Consider the following 25060-nt stretch of genomic DNA (forward strand, 5'->3'; position numbering starts at 1 on the left):
CATGTCTGACACGTCTTGTTGCCAGTTGCCACAAAAAAAACTAATAGAAAAAAACCATTGAAAAATGGAAAAAACCAACCTTGCTTCGGTGCTTCGTGGCGAAGAAGAAAATAGGAGTTTTGTTGTATATTTTACTAAAGTCTAAAACAAATAACAATTCGTGTTCTACTTAGGAGTTAGGGCATAATATTAAATAAAAAATTTTGCAACACGGACGAGTTACGACTCACGACCAAGAAGGTCACGATCACGATATGACAACTGCGAACTGCGGAGTACTGCGGACTGACGAGTGACGACTGATGAGTGATGACTGATGAGTGGCGAGCGAGCAACGAATACTATACTCACAAGGAGCGAGCGAGTGGCGACTGGCGACGGAATAGACAAAAAAACGATTTTCGTTAAATTCGTTCTTGTTGATAGCAACACCGGAATTCAGTTGTCAACAGTGATGACAGATTGGGGGGAATAATATATACTAGTAATCTGTGGGGGGAATCCCCCCAAATTTGGGGTTTTTTTTAGGTGTTTTTTTAGGGAAAATTGGGGGGAACAATTTTTTGGGGGGATTGTTGGAGGAAAAAATCTGGGAACAGACGGCGAAATCTAAGTACTATGGTTACGACTTACGGAACCATAAAAATGATCAAGGAGCTCGCGAAGATGCTGATTCTGTAAAGATTGGACGCTATTGCAGAAATAGTGTACATTCATCGTATCCATTTGTGAATTCCCATTCATAATGAACAAAAATTTTCTTTTATAATTATAAAAGAAAATTTTTGTTCATTATGAATGGGAATGAAAAATCCCCCCACAAATTTGTGGGGGGATTTTTCTTGAAATCCCGAATTTTGGGGGGATTTCGGGGAACACTTGGGGAGAAACCGAGTTGGCCGTCTGGCAACACTGGTTGTCAAAGTTATTTTATTGGTGGTGGTTGTTCTATGTTTGTGATATCAATTTGTATGTCAATTATCAATTAACCCTTGTTAATAATGGTCCGTTGATTATTAAAAAGCAGTGCTTACTCGGTGGCCATCGATGTGAAGTGCAACGCTTTTATGAAATATGGCAGCCGGTGGTGAGGATTTGTGGCGCGAGTGCGCGTCCTGGTTGACGAGATGTGGGCTATTGCGGCCCGATCACAAGGCCAACTGGGATACGAGTACCATACACGACTTGGCCTATACATTACGCGACGGTGTGCTCCTCTGCAACCTCCTGAACGTGCTGTATCCCGGCTGCATCGACATGAAAGACGTCAATCAGAGGCCACAGATGGCACAGGTATTTATGCCCCTATTAGACGACCTTCAATCTAATTGCTACTAAAATGTTAACACATTCATATATTTCTGAGTGCCACATTATTAATTTAGCAAAATATAAAGTCATATTGTGGAGTTATTTTTGTTATTATGAGTGCTCGACTACATTCGTAACTGCACTCTGCGTTATTTAATAGTTACGTACGTTTAATACTCACAGACTGTTGATCGGAACAATAAAAATATTATAAAACTGGGCCCAGGATGTCCTTTTCATTCAAATCTACTATCAATAGATTACAGTTAGACTTGGCTGCTTATGTTAGTGTGACATTAATAATTCATGTACTGGGAATGAATGGCAAGAAGCCCATTGATGCACACACACACTAGTCACCACACATCCAATATTGTGATAAGCATGTCCACACTCAAATGTAAATGGGGACAGCATAATAATATAATCTAAGTATCTCAGTTACAATGAACAGTTAAATATACTAACTATTAAAATTTAATATAGCTTGCACAATTATTTCTTGTTGGTTCAAGTATGTCATAATTTAAAAGAATCTTGTATGTTTGTAACCAAAGACTTTGAAAGTCTTAACCCATCAATCCCCAAACAATTGAAAAGCTATACAGTCTGTGTGTGTCTGCGATTCCCACAATCGAGGTATTAAATATTAAATATAGTTACTAATCAATAACATCTAATGGAGGCACTTCACATGGCTATTTGTATTTGCATATTTGATGTATCCACCAAACAATCACCATGTGTATACGGTATGTTTGGCAAAGTATTTGCCTATTTGGCAAATATGACCAAAACCAAATACACGTATTGTACCGTACCTTTGTCGGGTTTTGACACACATCAAAAAAGTCAAATAGAGCAGAAAACAAAATCAAGTAAAAGTTTGGTATTTGACATCCATGTGTGGAAGGCCGTATTTGCCTTTATTTGCTTGTTTGTGTACACGACAATAATTTTGTCAAATGTAACAAATAGCAAATACAAATAGCCATGTGAAGAGCCTCCATAAGAATAACATGTCAATAAAAAAATTTTGTTTCAGTTTCTATGTATGCGCAACATAAAAGTATTCCTGCGAACTTGTCATGAAGTGTTTGAGCTGCGGGAGACGGATCTCTTTGACCCGTCTATGCTATTTGACTTGTCAAACTTTCACAGAGTGCTATGCACGCTTGCGAAACTCAGTCAATGTCCGAAGGCATTGAACAACAATATACAGTGAGTGTGAACCTTGTCCTACATAAAATAGTTTCCTCTTTGATGTGTGATAAATATTATATGAGTTAAGTAATCAAAACTGTGTTGTTAGTTTATGTATCATACAAAATTTATTAAAAAGTGCACTATGTTGCTGTCTGTCTTTCTGAAAGTGATTTTTCTAACGTTTTGTACAAGGGCAGCAATAGTTTGATAGCCTGATTGCATGGGAGATAATGTAAATTAAATAATAAGCTTAAGAGTTAAATTTTTTAGTTCATTAAAAAATTTGTTAACAATGAAGTTATTTTTCAGGCCATTCTCAGCAAGAAGAACACAATCAGAAGAGGATATATATAAAGATTTGCAGTCTGTGTAAGTAGTTTCAAATCCAGTTGTAGTATTAATTAACAAACTAATTAACATGTGATTGAAATTGCAAAATTGATGATTTTTATACATTCAATGCCTGAATGTGTACTTAACTAGATTTCAGTTATATTTAAAAGCTAGATTTCTCTATTATAAAAGAGTATATTGACAAAAATTAATTGTAATTCCATTAAAATGGACACAACAAAAAAGCCAACCAACCTACTACCTACAAAATAAAATAAGTTAAGGGCCCATAAAATGTTGCCAACATGCTATGCAATGTTGCCAACAGGCCATAAAACGTTGCTAGCTAGCCCAATATGTTGCCAACCTGCCGAAAATATCACAAAGGGGCCATAAAATGTTGTTAACGGGCCATATATTGTGGTGTGGTAGCGTGACGTTCAGCAACATAGCGCCGCCGTCGTACGAGGCGGTTCGCAACGACAGTAACCCGGCGGGCGTGCCGTGGGTCCAGTTTACCATCCCCAGCAACGCCTGCGAGGACCGCGTCGAGGAGATATACGAGGACCTCTGCTACGTGAAATTCACGTCCGACGCGCCTGAGGTTCATACGCGTTTGTACTGTGATAAGCACTTTAATACATGGATGATTCTTGTAGCTCGAATTTTTCAATGACAGTTCGTTTGCCGTACATTACTTGTTTCGATATTGACATGGGAGTATGAGATTTTAGCTCTATGTAGTACATCAGAATGATCCTAATTCTCTTACGGCCGTTCCCAATATTCAATCTATCTCTGGTTTGACATACAATCGATCGCAGCTAACATTGAATTGACATAAAATATTTGTCTATAATGTCTAATGTTTTTTTTTTTTTTTTTTTTTTTTTTATTAAATAAGGGGGCAAACGAGCAAACGGGTCACCTGATGGTAAGCAACTGCCGTCGCCCATGGACACTCGCAACATCAGAAGAGCTGCAGGTGCGTTGCCGGCATTTTAAGAGGGAATACGCTCTTTTCTTGAAGGTTTGCAGGTCGTATCGGTCCGGAAATACTGCTGGTGACAGTTCATTCCAGAGTTTTACAGTGCGCGGCAGAAAGTTACGCGAAAAACGCACTGTGGAAGACTGCCACTCATCAAGGTGATGAGGATGGTATGTTTTTCGCGTGGGACGATAGCGAAAAGTTGCAGGTGGTATGATTCCGAACAATTCCTCAGAGCACTCCCCGTGATACAACCGATAGAGAATGCAGAGTGAAGCTACATCTCGGCGTAATTCCAGGGGTCCAAGCTGTTTGAAACACTATGGCAGTCAACAATTCGAGCAGCCCTTCGTTGGATACGATCCAGAGGGAGCAGTTGGTATTTTGGTGCCCCTGCCCAGAGATGAGAACAATATTCCATATGAGGCCGAACCTGCGCCTTGTAGAGTTGTTGGCGTTGGTCCGGACTGAAGTACTGTCTCGCTCTGTTAAGAACACCAAGCTTCTTCGAGGCTAATTTGACCTTACCCTCAAGATGATATCGGAACTGGACTTCGCTCGATATGTTGACGCCAAGTATCTCAATGCTAGGGGAGATGGTTAAAGATGTGCCCTCGAAACGAAGATAAACGACCATTGGTGACTTTTTAGTGGTGAACGCGCAGACTTGTGTCTTAAGTGTTAATGTGAGCTATTCCTATCTCTAGTAGGGCAAAACTAGAGATAGATCAAATATTGGGAATGGCCATTAATTACCTTAATTCTCAACTATCCATCCCTGCCAGGAAGTAAAGGCGCTTGCTCATTCCAAGATGTGTTAAAGTCATGCAAAGCTAATTCCAAACTCTCAATTTAATTAAATCAAAGGTTTCAAAATAATTTGTCGTCATCATATTGCTAGTACAGTACCGTTGAAAATATGTAGATTTGTGTAAACTAAACCTACAAAATGCTGAGCTCATTTAACATGAAACCATTCTAATTGTTCACAGTAATGAATGTATAGCTGTCTCAGCAGCATTACTCCCCTAACTTAGAAATATTTTTATTATAAAGTAATATGATGCCTCCAAACATAATGTATTGAAGTGCTTAATTTAAGAACACACAATTTGATTTGAAAGCAATTTTAGTCAGTGCTGCAAATATTTTACGTGAAACGTACGAAATGGAATCTTTTTGTATATATTAGAACTACGTTTTAAAATGAATTCACGAATTATAAGCTTCTTCTTTGAGCATCTTTAAGACATAAAAAAAATTACTGAAAAAAAATTTACAGTAGAGGTACTCATCAATGTAAATAAATGGAAGTTAAGGCCTTGCTTTGAGGAACTTCTGTCTTCTTTAAAGTTAACAGAGACATAATATTTATAATCAAATGAAATAATGTTTCTTTTCTAAGAATCTTAGAATATAATGGCAGTTACAAATTTTAAATTGCAAAATATATTGCCTTAGCAAAATCGCCGTTCAGTATATCAGTAAGAAATTACTACGAACACGATAAGCAGGTTCTCAGTAAAATGATAATTTTGATATCTTCGTCAAAGGAGCACCTATGTTTATTGGTAAATTGGCTGGGACACGATTATTATTCTTAATTCGTATGCCAAAAGGTTCTGTTTTGTACGCCGGGAGCGATGTTTTAGCTTTATTATTTAGCATGAATTTATTTTATGCTTTTTAGATGCGTGTGAGGGTAGGATCGAGTGTTGAGTAGAGTAATTTGGTTTTGCAGGACTTGGTTTAACCTTGCACGGGATTAACTCTGGGTTTTTAAATCTTCTGAAGGGTTCCTTGGAGAGCTGAGAGCTCTAGAAGTTAACGCAGCATATTGTTTATTATTCATCACGCCGCGCCGCGCCGGTGAATTTAGAGTAACAAAATTGGATAATGTTAAATATAAATCTAAAACAATGTAGGCAGTACCTCGCGTAAGTTAAAATTAGACGTTACATCAACATTATACAAATTCCGATATTTCTTTTACGCGATTTCAGAATTTTCTACTGTGTTGATTGAGCGTGCAAATAAATAGGCGAAACGTTAAAGGAAGAAATCGTACATTGTGTTAATTCTATGGTAGACAAAATCCGTTTCTACGGCTATGGTAGTTAAACGTGCTTCTTCATTTTGAAAATCAAAAACAGCCAATTATTCCGTACTTCTCTTAATTATTAGTAGGTCAAATCCTGAAGGGCAACTTTAGGTGAACAGAATATACAAAGCATTAACTTTAAAAAAAGCGCAGAAAGATAGGACTAAAGTGGCTGTCACTATCTGACAAATTATATTTTCAACATATGAGACAAAGACAGCAGCATGGATTTATCTCGCCTTACTCCTCGTTTATTAATAAGGCCGATAAAGTGGATATGAATGCAAAGTCGATGTGAGGAAGAAAGCCGTCGCGGCTGAGGGAGCAATTTGCATGGCACGTGCGAGCGTTACGTGCCGGCTGACGGGCCGACATACATTTGGTCCGATTAATTGTATATACACGCTATGTTGATATTAATTATTAGCCCATGTAACTTGATAGACTATTGTACTTTGCTCTTGTTTGAAAATGACATAGAGACTAGAAGGCCTCTTACTGTAAATAACAATTGCAGTTAAATCCTAAAATCCCAAATCATAGTTTTGCAAATGTTATATTTAAATTTTAATTTTAATCATGTCATTAATCGAGAGTAAAGTACACATGACACATGACATCCGCAAAGACGCGCCCCACTTGGTTATTTTGTTGTTATGAGAGCCAGTCCACATGGCGCGTTGCGTCGACGCGACGCAGCGCTGCCGTTTGATGCATAGCCGACCACGCGGACGCTGCGTCATCGCAGCTTTAATACGAAGCAGTCTAAACGTCAGCACCCCCTCCCGCTTCGTCTCGGGGGCTGCTTACCGTCATGTGTGAATTGCGCGCTGCTGTCACGACGCAGCGCGACCTGTGAACACCTTGATTATATTTTGTATGTAAAACAACACAACGGCAGCGCTGCGTCGACGCAACGCTCCGTATGCACTGGCTCTTAGTAAATCGTAGTGACTGTGATATCGCAGATAAATGCGATTAGAACTCAGTCCATTTGATTCCGAGCCTCCAAAATGTTTCAAACTTACTTACCTCTAGGACAGTTTCTGTATATGAGACGACACATTTCTAACCTTTGAATAGCTTCTCGCGCCAGTAGGCGATAACTCCATGTTTTGCGTGATAGAGCAGCTACCCCGCGAGATAGAGCAGCTATGTCGCGAGATAGGCTGCGTTTCCACGGTGGAAACGCAGCCTATGAATTCCACCAGATATGTGTTGCGAGGAATGTGTTTTTGAAAACCAATAGAATCGCTTCATTGACGTGACCTCGCTCAGCGAAGCGATTCTATTGGATCTTAAAATACATTCCTCGCAACAAATCTCTGGTGGAAACGCAGCCATAGAGCGGCTGTGTCGCGGAATAGAGCAGCTATGTCGCGAGATAAAATGGCTGTGTCGCGGGATAGAGCAGCTATGTCGCGAGATAGAGTGGCTGTGTCGCGGGATAGAGCAGCTATGTCGCGAAATAGAGCGGCTGTGTCGCGGGATAGAGCAACTATGTCGCGAGATAGAGCGGCTGTGTCGCGAGATAGAGAGGCTGTGTCGCGGGATAGAGCAGCTACGTTGCGAGATAGAGGAGCTATGTTGCGCGATAAAGCGGCTTTGTCGCGAGATAGAGCAGCTATGTTGCGAGATAGAGCAGCTATGTTGCGAGATAAAGGAGCTATGTTGCGCGATAAAGCGGCTATGTCGCGAGATAGAGCAGCTATGTTACGCGATAAAGCGGCTATGTCGCGAGATAGAGCAGCTATGTTGCGAGATAAAGGAGCTATGTTGCGCGATAAAGCGGCTATGTCGCGAGATAGAGCAGCTATGTTGCGCGATAAAGCGGCTATGTCGCGAGATAGAGCAGCTATGTTGCGCGATAAAGCGGCTATGTCGCGAAGGAGAGTAGCTATGCTGCGAGAGAGATGCGTCGTCTCACGCCGCATTAACTGTGGGGGTAAATCGTGAGCATCGGAAACCTCCTGGGGCGTGTCGTTGCGGCGTGTGGGTTGCGACTTGCGAGTGGTAGCTCTAACTGGGTGTTGCGTCAGCGGCGGCGCGGCGCGCGAGGCGGGCGAGGCGGGTGAGTACGCCAGCTACTGCGCGCGCCTGCACGACGAGGAGATCTACCACGACCTGTGCGTGGTGCGCACGGCCCGCGACCACCCCGCCGCCGACCATCCCATCGCTTTACATTCAGTATGCCGGTTTTTTTTTATTTTACGCAGCACGAAGCGACGAGCGCGTAATTTAAATCCAAGGAGATTTTGGTACTTTGCTCAATCTTGTCTGGATCTATCGTCAAATGATATCCTGGAATCGAAATTGAAAATAATAGTTCATGCGGACCGATAGATTGTATTCTACCGACTGACTGTAGTAAAAAGTAACTTCCTATTTACCGGAATCAAAAGTAAAGACGTCAGATTATACCAATGAAACGTTACGCCTCATTAGCCACATACATCTGGATAATTACATAGTAGGCTCGGAATTTCACTAGGAGCGTAGTGTGAAATCAGTTACGCGCTCATCGCTTCCGATGGTTTTTATTTGAACATTTAGCTTGTTATGCCACGCTTCGTAATGGTCATGCGAGTGCTTTATCGAATTTGGACTTAAAGGCGGGTATGAAAAGTTGATTTTCCCTCAGCTGGCGACGTCGTCGCACAGCGTAGAGAAGAGGGACTACGTGATACGGGAGCTGGTGGACACGGAGTCCAACTACGTGGACGTGCTCAGCAAGATCATCAAATACTTCCTGCGGCCGCTGACGCCGTACCTCAAGCCCCAGGATATGCAAGTTATATTTTTTGGAGTTAAGGTAATTGCAATGATACATTGGTTACAATAATGAGTTGATTTCACACGAGTAACTAAACTACGTAGCGCGTTGTCGACTATCTACTTGAAGAGTCTTATTTTCTTTTAGGGTATCCCACGAGTCACGACAAAATAATCTGGTAAAGTCTGGTAATGTAAATCTTGGTGTACGACTTACGAGCTCACAGTTGATGTTTTTGTCTGGAAATAGAACAACTTGTGATTTGTCAAAACTAATAAACAAGTATTAACTTAGAAATCAGACCACCCGCAATGCTGATTTTTCACTTCGGCTCGCGCTAGTCAAAACAATCTCAATATTATGTTCGTGAGACGAAATACTAAAGGTCAATGACCTCAATAGCGACACACATGTACTTACATACAATAAGATAAAATATTTTATAAACAATGAATAATTTGGGCAAGAGCAAATATTTCAGTTTTAAGCAAGTTTTACGTAATTCCCTCTGAGACTATGTATATTAAGTAACGTCCGAAACTTCTCACGCCTACCTAATTACAGCGACAGTTGGAATAACTATAACAGTGTAAATGTCACATCCTAATGTACTAAACATACTTGAAGAAACTTTCGTACTACATTTTGGCGTCAGAATTTTATAAAATATAAAGCTCTATTACTATATCTTACTTTGTATCTCTCGGTCTTCAAAGCTTAGATGCAGTTCTGTGTTCACCATTTTATCTGCAGTCAGTCTCGTATTCATAAACAGCAAGCAAGCTGTCAGCTATCTCTCTCCCACATCCACTCAGCTCTGTTGTGGGCGGAGTGTATAGCTTCTCTGTCCCACTCGACTCAGGAGCTCCACGAGATCTACTCTTTTCTACTTCCGCCAAAGGATATAGCTTCATCTCTCTCCCACTCTTTACTTCTCCTATCTCAGGAGTCGCATAAGATCCACTCGGATATTATGATATTGGTAGTGCATTTATAAGCAGCAAACAAGCTGTTTATAAGCTATAGCTCTATGTTAAATAAAAGATACAATGGTGATGCAATTTAATAGCAGCAAAAAACAGCTTTATGTCTCTCCCACTCAAATGAGTCTCACTTTCGCCTGCCCTATCCCAGGAGCTACACGAGATCCACTCGGGTCTGCTGCGGGCGGTGCGGGCGGCGACGGCGTCGGTAGTAGGCGGGGCGGGGACGCCGCGGCTGGCGGACGTGTTCCTGGCGTGGCGCGAGCGGCTCCTCCTATACGGCGACTACTGCTCAAACCTCACCGCGGCACAAGACACGCTAAAAACGCTGGACGCAAGAGACGCGACGTTTAGTAAGCAGCTGCAGGTGAGATTAGCGAAACTATATTTATACTAAGGGACCATTCACATGTTACGTGGCGTGGAGCGAGCGGCTGCTCCTCTACGGCGCGCGGCGGCCACTGCACCAACTTCACCGCCGCGCAAGACACCCTGAAAACGCTGGACGCAAGAGACGCGACGTTTAGTAAGCAGCTGCAGGTGAGATTAGCGAAACTATATTCATACTAAGGGACCATTCACATGTTACGTGGCGTGGCGCGACCGGCTAGCGGCTGCTCCTCTACGGCGCGCGGCGGCCACTGCAACAACTTCAACGCCGCGCAAGACACCCTGAAAACGCTTGATGCGAGTGACGCGGCGTTTAATAAGCAGGTGCAGGTGAGATAGTTTTCGATTATAGTGATATCCTACTTAAAGTTTCAAGACAAATTGTATTAGATATACCTCGCAAATGTGAACCATCGATTTAAGAAAACTATGTAGGGAAGCCATGACCACACTAAAATATTTTGTCTATTTTTCGAGAACAGCTGTAGATGTTTATGCACGATCAGATTACAGCGCGTGCGTTTGTTTGTTATTTTATTATTTATAGCATCCGTAATATTCCGTAGCCCCTGTTAGAGGAGGTCGCGCCACTAGCTCGAAGTTGAATTTCACTACATAATAGTGACTGTATAACATAAGTTTACATTTCTACGCAAAAAAATCAACAATTTTAAATTAGTTTTCAAACATTATTAAAACAAAAGTTGCAATTGTTGCACCCGCGATAAAAAAGGTACAAAAGTTTAGTTTTCTCGCTAAAATGAATTGTTAATAATTTGAAACTTTGTAAAAGTAAGAAGAATTGAGAGGGAAATAGGAATTAATCATTGGAATAAACTATTTTATGGTTTTTAATGAAAAAACCGTACCTTAAAAGTGGTTGCACCCGCGATCGAAGCAGTACAATTGCAAAAGCAACAATTTATTTTTTAACTATTCTAGTAATTTTCGACATATTTAATATTATTAAGGTAAACAATAACGTTAAATTATATTTGTTATCAATAGTTTTCATGTAATTACAAGATTTATAAAAATTTCAATAGAGTCACATCGTGTTTTAAAGCACGCTCATAAAGCCCCAAATGCTCAAGCACCCGTCTATAGCTATGTCCACGCTGTGCCTTTTTTGTTCATCAAGGGCATGCGTTATAGCACAGTCAACAGCGCACGTGAGGCATGCCCGCGACGCATGCGCTCTGACCGTATCCAAAACATTCGCTTTGTTCTTTTTTTCTGGAATTTCTTATGACCAAATAAGCCGCACATATTCCACCCAGGAAAATGTTCTCGTCGCACATGTTACAATAAGCTGACAGACGCTGCAAGTGCTGCAACCATATATGTTTATTTTTCTCTATGGCTGCAACTGAACAAAAATGGCAATGTTGGCGTTGCGTTCGTTGACGCATTCAATTATTGAACGCGCCACAGCGAAAGTTGAATGAAAGAAGATGACGAAAATTGAAGATGAAAGTGCATAGTGTGGACCTAACTTATAAGGGTTTCCCACCCGACAAGGAAAACCGCCGTAAGCAGGTGGCGGTTCAAATATTTTCTCCGAGCAGAGCGGCCAAAAATAGTACAAAGAAGATTGATCTACCAAGCTCCTTGTTTTTGTTTTCAGAAATGTCAGAAGGAGCACAGCGACGGTCGCATCCAGCTGCGCGACATTCTGTCGGTGCCGATGCAGCGCGTGCTCAAGTACCACCTGCTGCTCGACAAGCTCGTGCACGAGACGCAGCCGGTGAGTCGCCTCGTCGCCGGGCTAGGGTAGAAAACCGTAGACTGTAAAGAGATCAGAGACGTTGATTCATGTGCAGATGGCAGAGGTCTATGGAATTTGGTCGCGGTATGTTAAACCCAGCCGATAGACTACAAATAACAAACTAATTGACATAACCCAACCAAAAGACAATATAGGTCAACCAAAAGACAATATAGGTACTATCAGAGAAGTTGATTCCTATGCAAATCGGGGACCTAAGTAGTTTGGTCGCGTTACGTCAAACCTAGCTGACAGATCACACTTAACATTGAATTGACATATTCGACCAAATAACGTTGGTCTGTCAATTGCATTGGAATCAACTTCCTCGATGGTACATTTAGTCTTGTAGAATTTTTTATCTAAAATTGCCGTAAGCCTTTTCTGGGTAGGGGTGTTGATGTCGTGTGAGACCCAAGCAAAAAGCATTTTTCTCTTTGAAATAATTTCCCACGACGACAAAAGGTAACGAACAGACGGAAACAATACTGTGCTTAGTTGGGGGAATGGGAGAGTTCGAGTAATATTCGCTTAAAATTAAAAAATAGCGCTATACTTAAACTTAAGGTTCAGAATATAAAAGCCTGTTTCGACAAGATGACTAGTTTTAATCTTGCCCCAACTCCTTACATACTTTATTTTATCACCGGCCCAAACAATGTTATATTTTCAGAACCACGAGGAGTTCCGCGGGCTAGAGCGCGCGAAGGAGGCGATGGTGGACGTGGCGCAGTACATCAACGAGGTCAAGCGCGACAGCGAAGTGCTGGCGCTGCTCGCCAAAGTCCAGGTTAGGTGGCTAACTTAAGGCGACGCCTTGATAATTTGGCTGTAGCGATATCGATTTTTCTCAGCAATGACTAAAGCTAAGAAATTAAAGTTCGCGAATTATACAGGATCTGCTTGTCTTTGTCTGACACATAGAAAAAGTCATTTGACAAACAAATACAGCAGACCTTAAATAGTGTTACGTGCTAGGGTTCGAGGATTTGGAGGACCATTGGACCTTTCTAGACGGTTCGAGTATGTACTTGCGCACCTCATGCCATCTAGTATTGAGTAGGGGATTTATGTTGCCTGTGCTCCCTCGGTAAGTTTCGCTGGTTTGTCGCTAGATGGCACCACGTGTCCGTATACTATGTACCGTAACAATAGTTACAGGTTATTTTTTTTTATTAAATAAGGGGGCAAACGAGCAAACGGGTCACCGGATGGTAAGCAACTACCGTCGCCCATGGACACTCGCAACATCAGAAGAGCTGCAGGTGCGTTGCCGGCCTTTTAAGAGGGAATACGCTCTTTTCTTGAAGGTTTGCAGGTCGTATCGGTCCGGAAATACTACCGGTGACAGTTCATTCCAGAGTTTTACAGTGCGCGGCAGAAAGTTACGCGAAAAACGCACTGTGGAAGACTGCCACTCATCAAGGTGATGAGGATGGTATGTTTTTCGCGTGGGACGATAGCGAAAAGTTGCAGGTGGTATGATTCCGAACGATTCCTCGGAGCACTCCCCGTGATACAACCGATAGAGGATGCAGAGTGAAGCTACATCTCGGCGTAATTCCAGGGGGTCCAAGCTGTTTGAAACACTATGGCAGTCAACAATTCGAGCAGCCCTTGGATACGATCCAGAGGGAGCAGTTGGTATTTTGGCGCCCCTGCCCAGAGATGAGAACAATATTCCATATGAGGCCTAACCTGCGCCTTGTAGAGTTGTAGGCGTTGGTCCGGACTGAAGTACTGTCTCGCTCTGTTAAGAACACCAAGCTTCTTCGAGGCTAATTTGACCTTACCCTCTAGATGATATCGGAACTAGACTTCGCTCGATATGTTGACGCCAAGTATCTCAATGCTAGGGGAGATGGTTAAAGATGTGCCCTCGAAACGATTATAAACGACCATTGGTGACTTTTTAGTGGTGAACGCGCAGACTTGTGTCTTGGTGGGGTTGAATTGGACTAAGTTACGTCTACCCCATTCAGAGACCTTCTCCAATGAATTCTCCACCTTAGACACAAGTTCGTTTCGACTCTCAGTGACATTTTGCCGAGAAATATTAGGGGAGCCGGTATATACAGCATCACCTGTACTATCCGCATAGCAATGAATGCCGTTGGTTTGTAACATGTCATTGATATGCAGTATGAATAGAGTAGGCGATAGCACACAGCCCTGAGGGACACCAGCATTAACAGACTGAGTTTCCGAGCATTCGCCGTCAACTACGACCTTTATGCTTCTGTCTGCTAAGAAACTAGTATTGTTAAAGGGATAAGTAAAATTAATTATTAAATGTAATAACTATTTTTTGTACAGTAAAAGTTTGAGAGAAGCTATAATTTAGCTTTAATTGTTGTTGGCCATGATCATCAACAAAACTTCAAAATCAAAGTCGTATAAAAATAATAATCAGTCATAGATATGGTGATCCTTCAGTAACGCAAGCTTGTTTACATTATATCTAGGAGAGTATAGTAGACTGGAAGGGCGGCGAGCTGGGCGCGGGCGGCGCGGGACTGTCCGCTTACGGCCGCCTGCTGCTGGACGGCGAGCTCAAGGTCAAGGCCCATGAAGACCAGAAGCTGCGCTCGCGGTACGTCTTCGTATTCGACAAGCTCATGCTGCTCTGCAAGCCAGTCAAGGTAAGACATATGTGATTAATACTATCAGGAAATTGATTTATAGGCAGATGGCGGATCTATGATTTTTTATGTACTTTTCAGTCATTAATCTGGCGTCAATCACAGATTGATGGACTGAACTGATGGCAGATTGACCGCGTAACCGTTGTCTATGTAGCTGGGTCACGTTATGTCAAACCCAGCCGACGGATCACAGCTGAGCTAACATGGAATTGACATAAACCGATCAAATGACGTATCAGTAGGCCTGACGTCTGCTTATATGAATCAATTTCTACGATGGTATAAATATTTAATATTACGCACACCGAAGCTACGATCACTTTACTAAGCTTGTCCTGCTATGCAACTTGGCAAGGTACACGCATATTTGTACGCACACTCACACAAATGCGCACCTAATAATTATTTTTATATTAGTCAATTTTGTGAGTACTATCAGAAAAGTTGATTCCTATGCAAATCGGGGAGGTAGAAGTAGTTTGGTCGCGTTACCCCAAACCCAGCTGACAGATCACAATTAACATTGAATTGACATATTCGACCAAATAACGTTGGTCTGTCAATTGCATTGGAATCAACTTCCTCGATTGTACATACATACATTACTATCAGCTATTTCTTATGCTTGTTTAATGATGAAATTCTTACGTATTGTTATGACTTTTTGTATGCTCAATTCACATAATATGTAGTTAATAATAATTATTTTCACTTTCTGCGGCTATTTTGGACATTATTTCTCTAGACCATCAGGGATAGTCTTACGATAGACCAATTTAAGGTTTGTAATAATATTTTATGTTGTGTTACGTATTGTTGAGCGAATAAAAACTGTAGATTTGAAGTTAAAATTTGCTTTTACGTTAGTATGTACTATGTAGCCTGGTAACGTAGCACGCTTCACACCTATACAGGGTAGCGGGTGCAATTAAACAAATTAAAAAATTTCGATATGTTGACCCTTATACATATACACGTGTTTTTTAATCACTCAGTACTAAAATGTTGAGAAATAGCTTCCGAAAGTTTTCCTAAAAGATACCACAATTAATAGACACTACGCGTCGCCGGCGCGTGCCGCGGCCGGGCTTCCCGCGCCACCCCCCGCGTCACCCCCTCTCTACCCACCGCCGCGATGATAACCTAACAAACCCTAAAAAAATTTGGCCGGAAAGTTTAATTGCACCCCGTATAAGACGCTCATTGACATGGTAGAAACTTCAATAGGCATAATAATTGCTGCATCAATTCATGAACCTATTTTAATTATGATTTACAGAAAATACTCTATGTGTACTTAAGTATTGCGACTTGTTACATGGCCTGTGTTGGAGGAAAAAGCATACATTTAGTGATTTCAATATAGACGACACAATTCGCCATTTTTAAAAGCTTTTCTAACTTCGCCATTTTGCTAGCAAGCTTATCTGGTGGCTTTTTCTGCCTAACACAACCATTATACGTGTTAAAATAAATTTACTCTCATAGTTTTGCTCACATCGTTAAATATACCCAGGACAACCAATACTCGTACCGCACGGGCATCCGTCTAGCGGAGTACCGCGTGGAGGAGGGGCGCCGCATACGCTCGGACGCGCGCTGGTCCGCCCACTTCCACCTCGTGCGCCGCACCAAGGACGCCACGTACACGTTGTACGCACGCACCGACGACTGCCGCCGCAAGTGGGTTAAAGCCATCACGGACGCCATGTGAGTGTTTTACCAAGTATAGTAGGAGGTTCACAGTTTCAGAAATTAAGTAAACATCGAGCTTTGAGCAGCTTGAGTCGGGATCAAGACCAAGTTAAAAGTATTCTCATATACGTGAAACTACAGGTTTTTATTGTTTGACGTTAATATTATAACTTTTTAACAGAGAGTAGAGGGTAAAGGCTATCTTAATATTGGATTCATAAAGCAAAATCGGGGTACTAACTACAGTACGTTTGTATTTAATATTTACGTATTTAATAACTGACCCTGACTAACACTGTCAATGTGTAAAATTTGTTATCATGAAAATATAGTCTTAACTATGTATTACTTAAATATAGCCGTAACTTATGGTATAAAATATAAAGTTTGTGTGAAGAGTTCCGGTGAGAGGACGTTGACGTTAAGAGAGAAGATTATAATTATTATGCAAGAATATAATAAAATGTATCAACGGTACAGTGACAACCTGGAGCCCGCGGGCTGCACGAGCACCAACCACAAGTTCACGCTGCACACGTTCGAGAAGCCCGCCACCTGCCACCACTGCTCCAAGTTCCTCAAGGGCAGGATATTTCAGGTAAGCAGTTCATATTTAGTAATTATAGCCAAAACATTTTACGGTGTTGTGTGTCAACCTAAAGTTTTGCGCATTAAGAGCACTATACATAATTTTAAAAGTTGACTTCGATATGTTTGAAAAATTATTTTGTTGATTGGTGGGTTTAAAGAAGCAAAACAAAAAGTTTGATAGATATGTTTGATTGTTTCCAACAGCCTCAACTCAAGTCATTTTAAAAATTTTGAATCGACCATGCTTTCATTTCGTTTGTTTTGCCACCTTTAGGAATCGTATAAAATATTAGATTCGTAAAGGAAATTATTTAATTAAAAGTTAAATTATTCGATCTGTTGCATTATTATAATTTATTTTGCATTTGCATTGTTATAATAAATATTCATATTATTAATTATAATGTTCGTCGTCTAGGGCTACATATGTCGCGTGTGCGAGGCGTGCGCGCACAAGGACTGTATAGCGCTGTCGGGGCGTTGCGGTGGGGGCGTGACGCCCGCCCCGCCCCTCCCTCCGCACAACCACCAGCCGGAGAACACGCTGCACTACTACATGTGGTGAGTTTGACTGCGCTACTTTTAATAATAATTACATTAAGCTGATTTTGCTAATTTAATTTTACAAAGTTTAGATGTAGGTATCAATATGCCCAAACATGAAAGCTGTACTTATAGAACGCCAAATACGTTTTAAATTTTTAAATGGTCCAAACTTGAGAAGTAAGTTTTAGATTACCTTGAACGTCTTACGGCCGTTCCCAATATTTGATCTATCTCTGGTTTTGCCCTACTAGAGATAGGAATAGCTCACAATTGACATAAAATATATGTCTCTAATGTCTAATGTGAGCTATTCCTATCTCTAGTAGGGCAAAACCAGAGATAGATCAAATATTGGGAACGGCAGTTAAAGTTAAATGCGGTAATAGTGCTCCAGTATGTTACTCGAAAATTGTAGATGTATTTTACAACATAAGTAAATGTCATATAATTCGTTCAGGTACGTGGGTGAGATGGGTCGGGAGACGGCGACGGCGCGGCTGGAGCGGCGCGTGGACGGCACGTTCCTGCTGCGTGTGCGGCCGCGCGCCGCTCCCCCCTCCGCGCACGCGCCGCACACCGACACGCACTACGCGCTCTCGCTCAAGTACGTAAAGGTGTATTTTTGAGTGATACGTGAATGTGGATATCTACGTAATTCGATCGAGTTGCGTCCATCTCAGACGACATATGAGACAGAATCCGACCAAACAATGACGATCCGCCATTTGCCATGAATCAATTTCTCTGCTAATACACTTACTTATAATTAAATTCCCTTTATCTCAATAAAGATTGAAAAAACACGCACTTATCTCGTTACCACTTTTATCTAGGTACCGTGTTTAAATTACAAATCGTATTTTAATTATGAACACATTTCACATCTCGTTGCATTCCTGAGAGGCGCAACTTCGTTATTAATTAGTTGCATAAACCTTAAAATTTAAATGCACCACGTTCATCCTTTTAACCTCCCATCTGTAAACCACATTCCATGCCTTCTAAAATAGTAAGGCTCAATTTCACCAACATCTGTTAGTGTTAACAGCTTGTTAAAATGTCATGTCTTCATTTTCATTCATATTTAAAAAAAAAACGAAAGAGGTAACATGATGCTAATCCGAGCAAAACCTTTAACAGTCGTTGGTGAAATTGGACCTAAATAGTAAATATGCGCGTGTGCAGGACGGACAACACGGTGAAGCACATGCGCGTGTGCCGCAAGCCGATCGACCAGGTGCCGCACTACTACCTGTCTGAGTCGCGCTTCTTCCGCAGCGTCGTCGAGCTCGTCTCCTACTACGAGAAGACTAACCTCTCAGAGAACTTTGTTGGGTGAGTTTCATCTTGAGTCCGATCACCAGGAAGAGATGTTTTGGAAACGCGATAAAGCTACTTGTCTCTTTCACTAGTCGGCGTAAAGACCGAGATAGCCTTATTACTTATTAAAAATTGTGTCTTTAATGACTGTGTGAAGTGAAGCTTATTGATTGATTATTATAATTAAGTTTTACTTATACAAATGCATATGTGGCAAGCCATTTCACTTATGCAGTTGTTATTGTCACCTATGCATATTCTATAAAACTCCACTTCACTAGAGTTTAGAGTTTAGACCATGACGGAAAGCTACTAATTCGATCGAATCGTCGACGATCGCTGCGTAGTGATGACAATAATTATGGTACTCATCTACAATCCAACTAAACATTTTTATGTAATAAAATAATTAGTAATATTATTTTAAATTGCGGAGAATATGCATTTTAAATGGAGATACACAAACACAAAGGAAATATTTATTGAAGTATGTCCGTTAAGTAACATCATCTTTTATACAGTGTGTAACAAAAATAAGTGATAATACGTTAGGGTGTGTACGTTTTTCTTGTAGAGAGTTCACTGTGAAAGTAGCAGCGCTGAAAGACGATTATTTTTCACTTTTGTATGGGAAAGGGCCCGAGCGTCACGAGTTTCCCCATACAAAAGTGAAAAAAAATTTTGATCTTTCAGCGCTGCTACTTTGTCCGTGGGAGAGCCATGCTTCGGCACGAATGGGCCGGCTCGACCGGAGAAATACCACGGCCTCACAGAAAACCGGCGTGAAACAGCGCTTGCGCTGTGTTTCGCCGAGTGAGTGAGTTTAACGGAGGCCCAATCCCCTACCCCCCTAGAAATGCCGCAGTTGAAAAACAATTTGTTACCCCAGGAGGGTACCAACTGCGTTGGAGAATCCCTCTCTGGACGTCCATGCTCAAGAACCCCTGGAACTGAACGTGGACGTCCAGGCTGCCCTTCTGCCTGCCTCGTATTCTGGGGAGGGCAAAACTGCGCTCCAATCTGCTCGGGGCAAGAGCAAACACACAAAGGCTCGATATTAAACATGGACTTTTGTAATATCAGGGGATTACACTCCAACCCTAATGCCGTCCATTACCACCTTAAGACGGCAAAGCCGGCTTTGCTCTTTTTAAACGAGACGCAGATACATCTCCGAGTGAAACATCATACCTTTCCCACCCAGGGTATTATCTCGAGCACTCCTTTCTACCCAAAGCTGGAGTGTGTGTGTATATCAGAGATGATATCAGCTCTCGCCGCCTCAGCAATCTTGAGGTCATGGACCTAACAAACTTATGGTTCCGCATAGATTGCGACGACCACCCTCGCGTCTATGAGTGCCTTTATAGGTCCCATAGTGGTGACCCCGAGACGTACCGACTCTTGGAGCACCTGCAAGGTGCTTCAGATTTTGTGCAGCAGCAGATCCCATCCGCAGAGATCATAATACTTGGCGACTTTAATGCCCACCACGCCGACTGGCTCAATTCCAGTAAACCTGATCATGCGGGGAGATCTGTCTGCAACTTTGCCCTTGCGAACGACTTGACACAACTAGTTACTACGCCTACGCGAATCCCAGATGTGGATGGTCAGAATCCTTCCTTGTTGGACCTCCTACTGACTTCAAATCCTGACGGCTACCAAATATCCGTAACCGCACCATTTAGTTCATCGGATCATTGCCTTGTTAGGAGTTCTGTGCCACTTACGACGGTGTTAAGACAGCGCGCTGTTAAATACCGTCGTGTGTGGCACTACAAGTCAGCAGACTGGGATGGGATGCGGTCGTTTTTTGCATCCTATCCTTGGGGGCACGTGTGCTTCTCGCCGGATGATCCCGACAACACTGCCAACTCTGTTGCCGATGTGGTGATGCAGGGGATGGAACTTTTCATTCCGACCTCTGTAGTGCCAACTGGCGGCAGATTTCGTCCTTGGTTTGGTTCATCCCCCAAAAAAGCTTCTCGCCGAAAGCAGGAGGCTTACCAATCCTGGGCCAACGCAGTGTCTGCTCGGGATTTAAATACCAGAACATATAAAAAGGAGTACAACCTTGCTTCTAGGTCCCTCAAGAAAGAGATTATTCGGGCAAAGCACGTCAATAGAATTGGCAAGAAACTTGAGTGCCTCCCCTCGGGAACCCGTGCATTCTGGTCTCTAGCCAAAGCTATTGAAGGAAATTTCTGCAAGCCACCCCTACCATCCCTACACGTAGGAAATGGATCGTTGGCCCAGGACGCAAAGGACAAAGCCGATCTTCTGGGCAAGCTCTTTGCGTCAAACTCGACCCTGGATGACGGGAGGGGGGCAAAAACCGCCGACCATACCGCGATGCACGAGCATCATGTCGGATATTCGGTTTCATCAGCGCTCAGTGCGAAAAGCCCTCTGTTCCCTTGATATCCAAAAGTCGAGTGGGCCTGACGGAATCCCGCTACTAATGTGTTGAAAAAGTGTGCTCCAGAGTTGGCTCCGGTCTTGACGCGTCTTTTTCGGCTCTCCTATTCCACTGGCATCGTCCCGGCTTTCTGGAAGACAGCCTTGGTGCACTCGATCCCCAAAAAAGGTGACCGCTGAAATCCTTCCAACTACAGACAAATGTCTATAACCTCTCTCTTCTCGAAGATAATGGAATCCATTATCAATAGCCAGCTTCTTAGATACTTGGACGGCCAGGGATTGCTAAGCGTCAAACAATACGGGTTCCGTAAGGGTCGCTCGGCTGGTGATCTCTTGGCATACCTGACTCATCGTTGGGCTCAGGCAATTGAGTCGAAGGGAGAGGCATTGGCTGTTAGTTTGGACATTGCGAAGGCCTTTGATCGGGTTTGGCATAAAGCGCTGCTATCAAAGCTTCCATCATACGGGCTGCCCGAGAAATTATGTAAGTGGGTCACTAGTTTCTTAGCAGACAGAAGCATAAAGGTCGTAGTTGACGGCGAATGCTCGGAAACTCAGTCTGTTAATGCACCAGCATTAACAGACTGAGGGCCTGGTTCCCTTCCCTGGAGGTTCCCTCAGGGCTGTGTGCTATCGCCTACTCTATTCATACTGCATATCAATGACATGTTACAATACAACGGCATTCATTGCTATGCGGATGATAGTACAGGTGATGCTCAATATATACCGGCTCCCCTAATATTTCTCGCCAAAATGTCACTGAGAGTCGAAACGAACTTGTAAGGTGGAGAATTCATTGGAGAAGGTCTCTGAATGGGGTAGACGTAACTTAGTCCAATTCAACCCCACCAAGACACAAGTCTGCGCGTTCACCACTAAAAAGTCACCAATGGTCGTTTATCCTCGTTTCGAGGGCACACCTTTAACCATCTCCCCTAGCATTGAGATACTTGGCGTCAACATATCGGGCGAAGTCTAGTTCCGATATCATCTTGAGGGTAAGGCCAAATTAGCCTCGAAGAAGCTTGGCGTTCTTAACAGAGCGAGACAGTACTTCAGTCCGGACCAACGCCTACAACTCTACAAGGCGCAGGTTCGGCCTCATATGGATATTGTTCTCATCTCTGGGCAGGGGCGCCAAAATACCAACTGCTCCCTCTGGATCGTATCCAACGAAGGGCTGCTCGAATTGTTGACTGCCATAGTGTTTCAAACAGCTTGGACCCCCTGGAATTACGCCGAGATGTAGCTTCACTCTGCATCCTCTATCGGTTGTATCACGGGAAGTGCTCTGAGGAATTGTTCGGAATCATACCACCTGCAACTTTTCGCTATCGTCCCACGCGAAAAACATACCATCCTCATCACCTTGATTAGTGGCAGTCTTCCACAGTGCGTTTTTCGCGTAACTTTCTGCCGCGAACTGTAAAACTCTGGAATGAACTGTCACCAGCAGTATTTCCGGACCGATACGACCTGCAAACCTTCAAGAAAAGAGCGTATTCCCTCTTAAAAGGCCGGCAACGCACCTGCAGCTCTTCTGATGTTGTGAGTGTCCATGGGCAACGGTAGTTGCTTACCATCAGGTGACCCGTTTGCTCGTTTGCCCCCTTATTTAATAATAAAAAAATAAAAAAAACAGTGAACTGTCTACAAGGAACACGTACACACCCTAAAGTATTATCACTTATTTTTGTTACATCCTGTATACTTAAGTACTTTTGTTTTTTTTTCTTGTGATGTTTATTGTAATATTATGGTGTAATGTGTATGTGTGAAGTAAATGTTTTTATTATTAATATTATTAATCTCTTACGCAGACTGAACTCGAGTCTGCGCTGGCCGTTCCGGCGTGTGGTGGCGACAGTGATCCACGACTTCCGGCCGCTCGCGGATGCGCAGCTCGCGCTCCGTCCCGGCGCCAAGGTGCTCGTGCTCAGCAAGGAGGGCGACTCCCGCGGCTGGTGGAAGGGACGCTCTCTGGAGAAGGTAAATTTCTAAAAAAAACTTGAGAGGTGTCAAGGGACACCCCGCATGGAATGAAGTTGCTTTCTAAGAAAGAGACAGACAGACGCACGCCGTACGGCTTACAACTATAGCAAAAAGTGTCGTTACAACTTTTGGTCTTAATTTTTTCGGTCTCGGCTAGTCGTAACTTCTTTCGCAACGCGCGATAAGGAACTTCGTTCCAATAACCCACGCTCAGCTCTAAACTGTACTTAGTTTATAACTTTCGAATTAACATGTACGCTTATCGCCATGTCTGATGCAAGTGATGCAACCTAAGTTATACAAGCTACGAGTTTAATCCATACTTCCATACTAATATTATAAATGCGAAAGTGTGTCTGTCTGTCTGTTACCTCTTCACGCCCAAACCGCTCAACCCGGGAAAGGACATGGGATACTTTTTGTCCCAAAAAAATGTACGGTTCCCGCGCGATAAACGAGTTTTGGCGCAACGGAGTTGCGGGCGTCATCTAGTGTGCAATATGTGCTTGGCGAGAATGAACTCAATTAATAAACTTCTTTGTTGTCATCTAGTACGTTAGGGCTCTCGGGTACGAAGTTATTAGTTGGTGGTCAACTCTTTATTATTACGAGATCGACGTAAAAGTGTATAAGAGTTTAAAAAATTGATTTCGCAGGGCGACAACCGGTCGGGTTATTTCCCGAAGGAGTGCGTGCAGGAGGAGCCCGAGTGTATTGGTGCGCTTGACTGATGTCAGCTTTGTCTCGCCGAGCGCGAGATACATTTCGCCCCGCCGCCCGCGCCCGCCCTCACCCCCGCCGACGACGCGGACGACCTCGTGTGAGGGGCGCGGCAGAGGCCCGACCTCTCGCTGCGCTCGTGCGGCGTTACCAGCTCCCGGTGACCGCCCAGCCGTCCGCGCCTGCCCGCACCCCCACGGACGACACGGACGACCTCATGTGAGGGGCGCGGCCGAGACCCTTCGCCGCGTACGTGCGCCAGCGGCGACGCCCGGCACCGTTGACATGCGGACCAACGTGCGTAAAGCGTACAAAATGCGACGCGATAACGACAAGCTGGTCGCGACCAAAAATCATGATTTGATCTCCTAGAAGCTCTCGAAAATTGACTTAACTCTTTTAAAATATTCAATTACGACTATAAGCGACTATTAAACAAAGTGAAGTGAGCCAAAAGAACATGACATTAATATGTATGGAATGTGTTTCATGTAAATATGTGTATGATTGATACAATATTCGCAGCAAGATCTGCACACCACCTGATAGTTATTACATAGTGCCTAAACAGTGTAATACAATATTTATGCTTGTAGGATATGTTGATTAGTAGCAACAGTCAAATTGTATTATACAAACCTATTATTATACATTGACTAGTCCAGTGACTAAAATTATTAACTCTATATAATATTCATGTTGATGGTATGAAAGATCAATCATCATCATCAATTTTATAATATAGTCTCTTAAACAACAATTGTTGACCCCCCCTTGCTTGTCAAAATTTATTCATATTCCAGTTATATTTAAAAAGTAGGATTCTTAAGCTCGATAAGTGATAACTATTGCGCACATATTCATTAGCAGCTCTACAAATTACAATATAATATAATAGTAGCACTTTCTCTCTTCCACGCCCAGTTTTAAACCAGTGAAAAGCAACTACTTATCGACAAAGATTATTAGTTTTTAAGGTTTACTGTTTCTACTTAAATTCTACGTTCAAAAATTCGAGAATAGAACCTATAGAAATTTATCACAAAAAAATAAAATTGTGGAGCATGCACTATAATATTTATGTACAAAAGTAAAGATAAAATCAATTTATTTTATTATATTCCATTTAAATACATTAATCAGATAATTTTTTCCATTTATAACATTCATATCGTATACGTGTCATTATTTAAATAAATCAAAATAAAAAGTTATTTTATAAAGTATTTTAGAATCAAAATATAATGAAATGTAGATGCTTATTTACCTAT

The 25060-nt window shown here is 42.5% G+C and overlaps 1 protein-coding gene across 2 annotated transcripts; it reads left to right on the forward strand.

Annotated features, from left to right (window-relative positions):
• Window positions 1–927: 927 nt before the first annotated feature.
• On the forward strand, window positions 928–24863 carry LOC121729619 (protein vav). 2 transcript variants are annotated; one of them, XM_042118188.1, is made up of 16 exons: window positions 928–1293; window positions 2357–2532; window positions 2827–2886; window positions 3283–3454; window positions 8581–8751; window positions 9847–10062; window positions 11713–11832; window positions 12527–12643; window positions 14319–14495; window positions 16015–16208; window positions 16674–16791; window positions 17203–17345; window positions 17788–17934; window positions 18516–18665; window positions 22898–23066; window positions 23726–24863. In XM_042118188.1, the coding sequence occupies exons 1-16, from the start codon at window positions 1075–1077 to the stop codon at window positions 23798–23800; spliced, it is 2424 nt and encodes an 807-aa protein (XP_041974122.1). In that variant the 5' UTR covers window positions 928–1074; the 3' UTR covers window positions 23801–24863. The 2 variants fall into 2 exon arrangements, with proteins under 2 accessions (XP_041974122.1, XP_041974123.1); XM_042118189.1 differs by lacking the exon at window positions 3283–3454 and adding an exon at window positions 7979–8126.
• The last annotated feature ends 197 nt before the right edge of the window (window positions 24864–25060 follow it).

Source organism: Aricia agestis, chromosome 8, assembly GCF_905147365.1.
Source record: "Aricia agestis chromosome 8, ilAriAges1.1, whole genome shotgun sequence".
Taxonomy (NCBI): domain Eukaryota; kingdom Metazoa; phylum Arthropoda; class Insecta; order Lepidoptera; family Lycaenidae; genus Aricia; species Aricia agestis.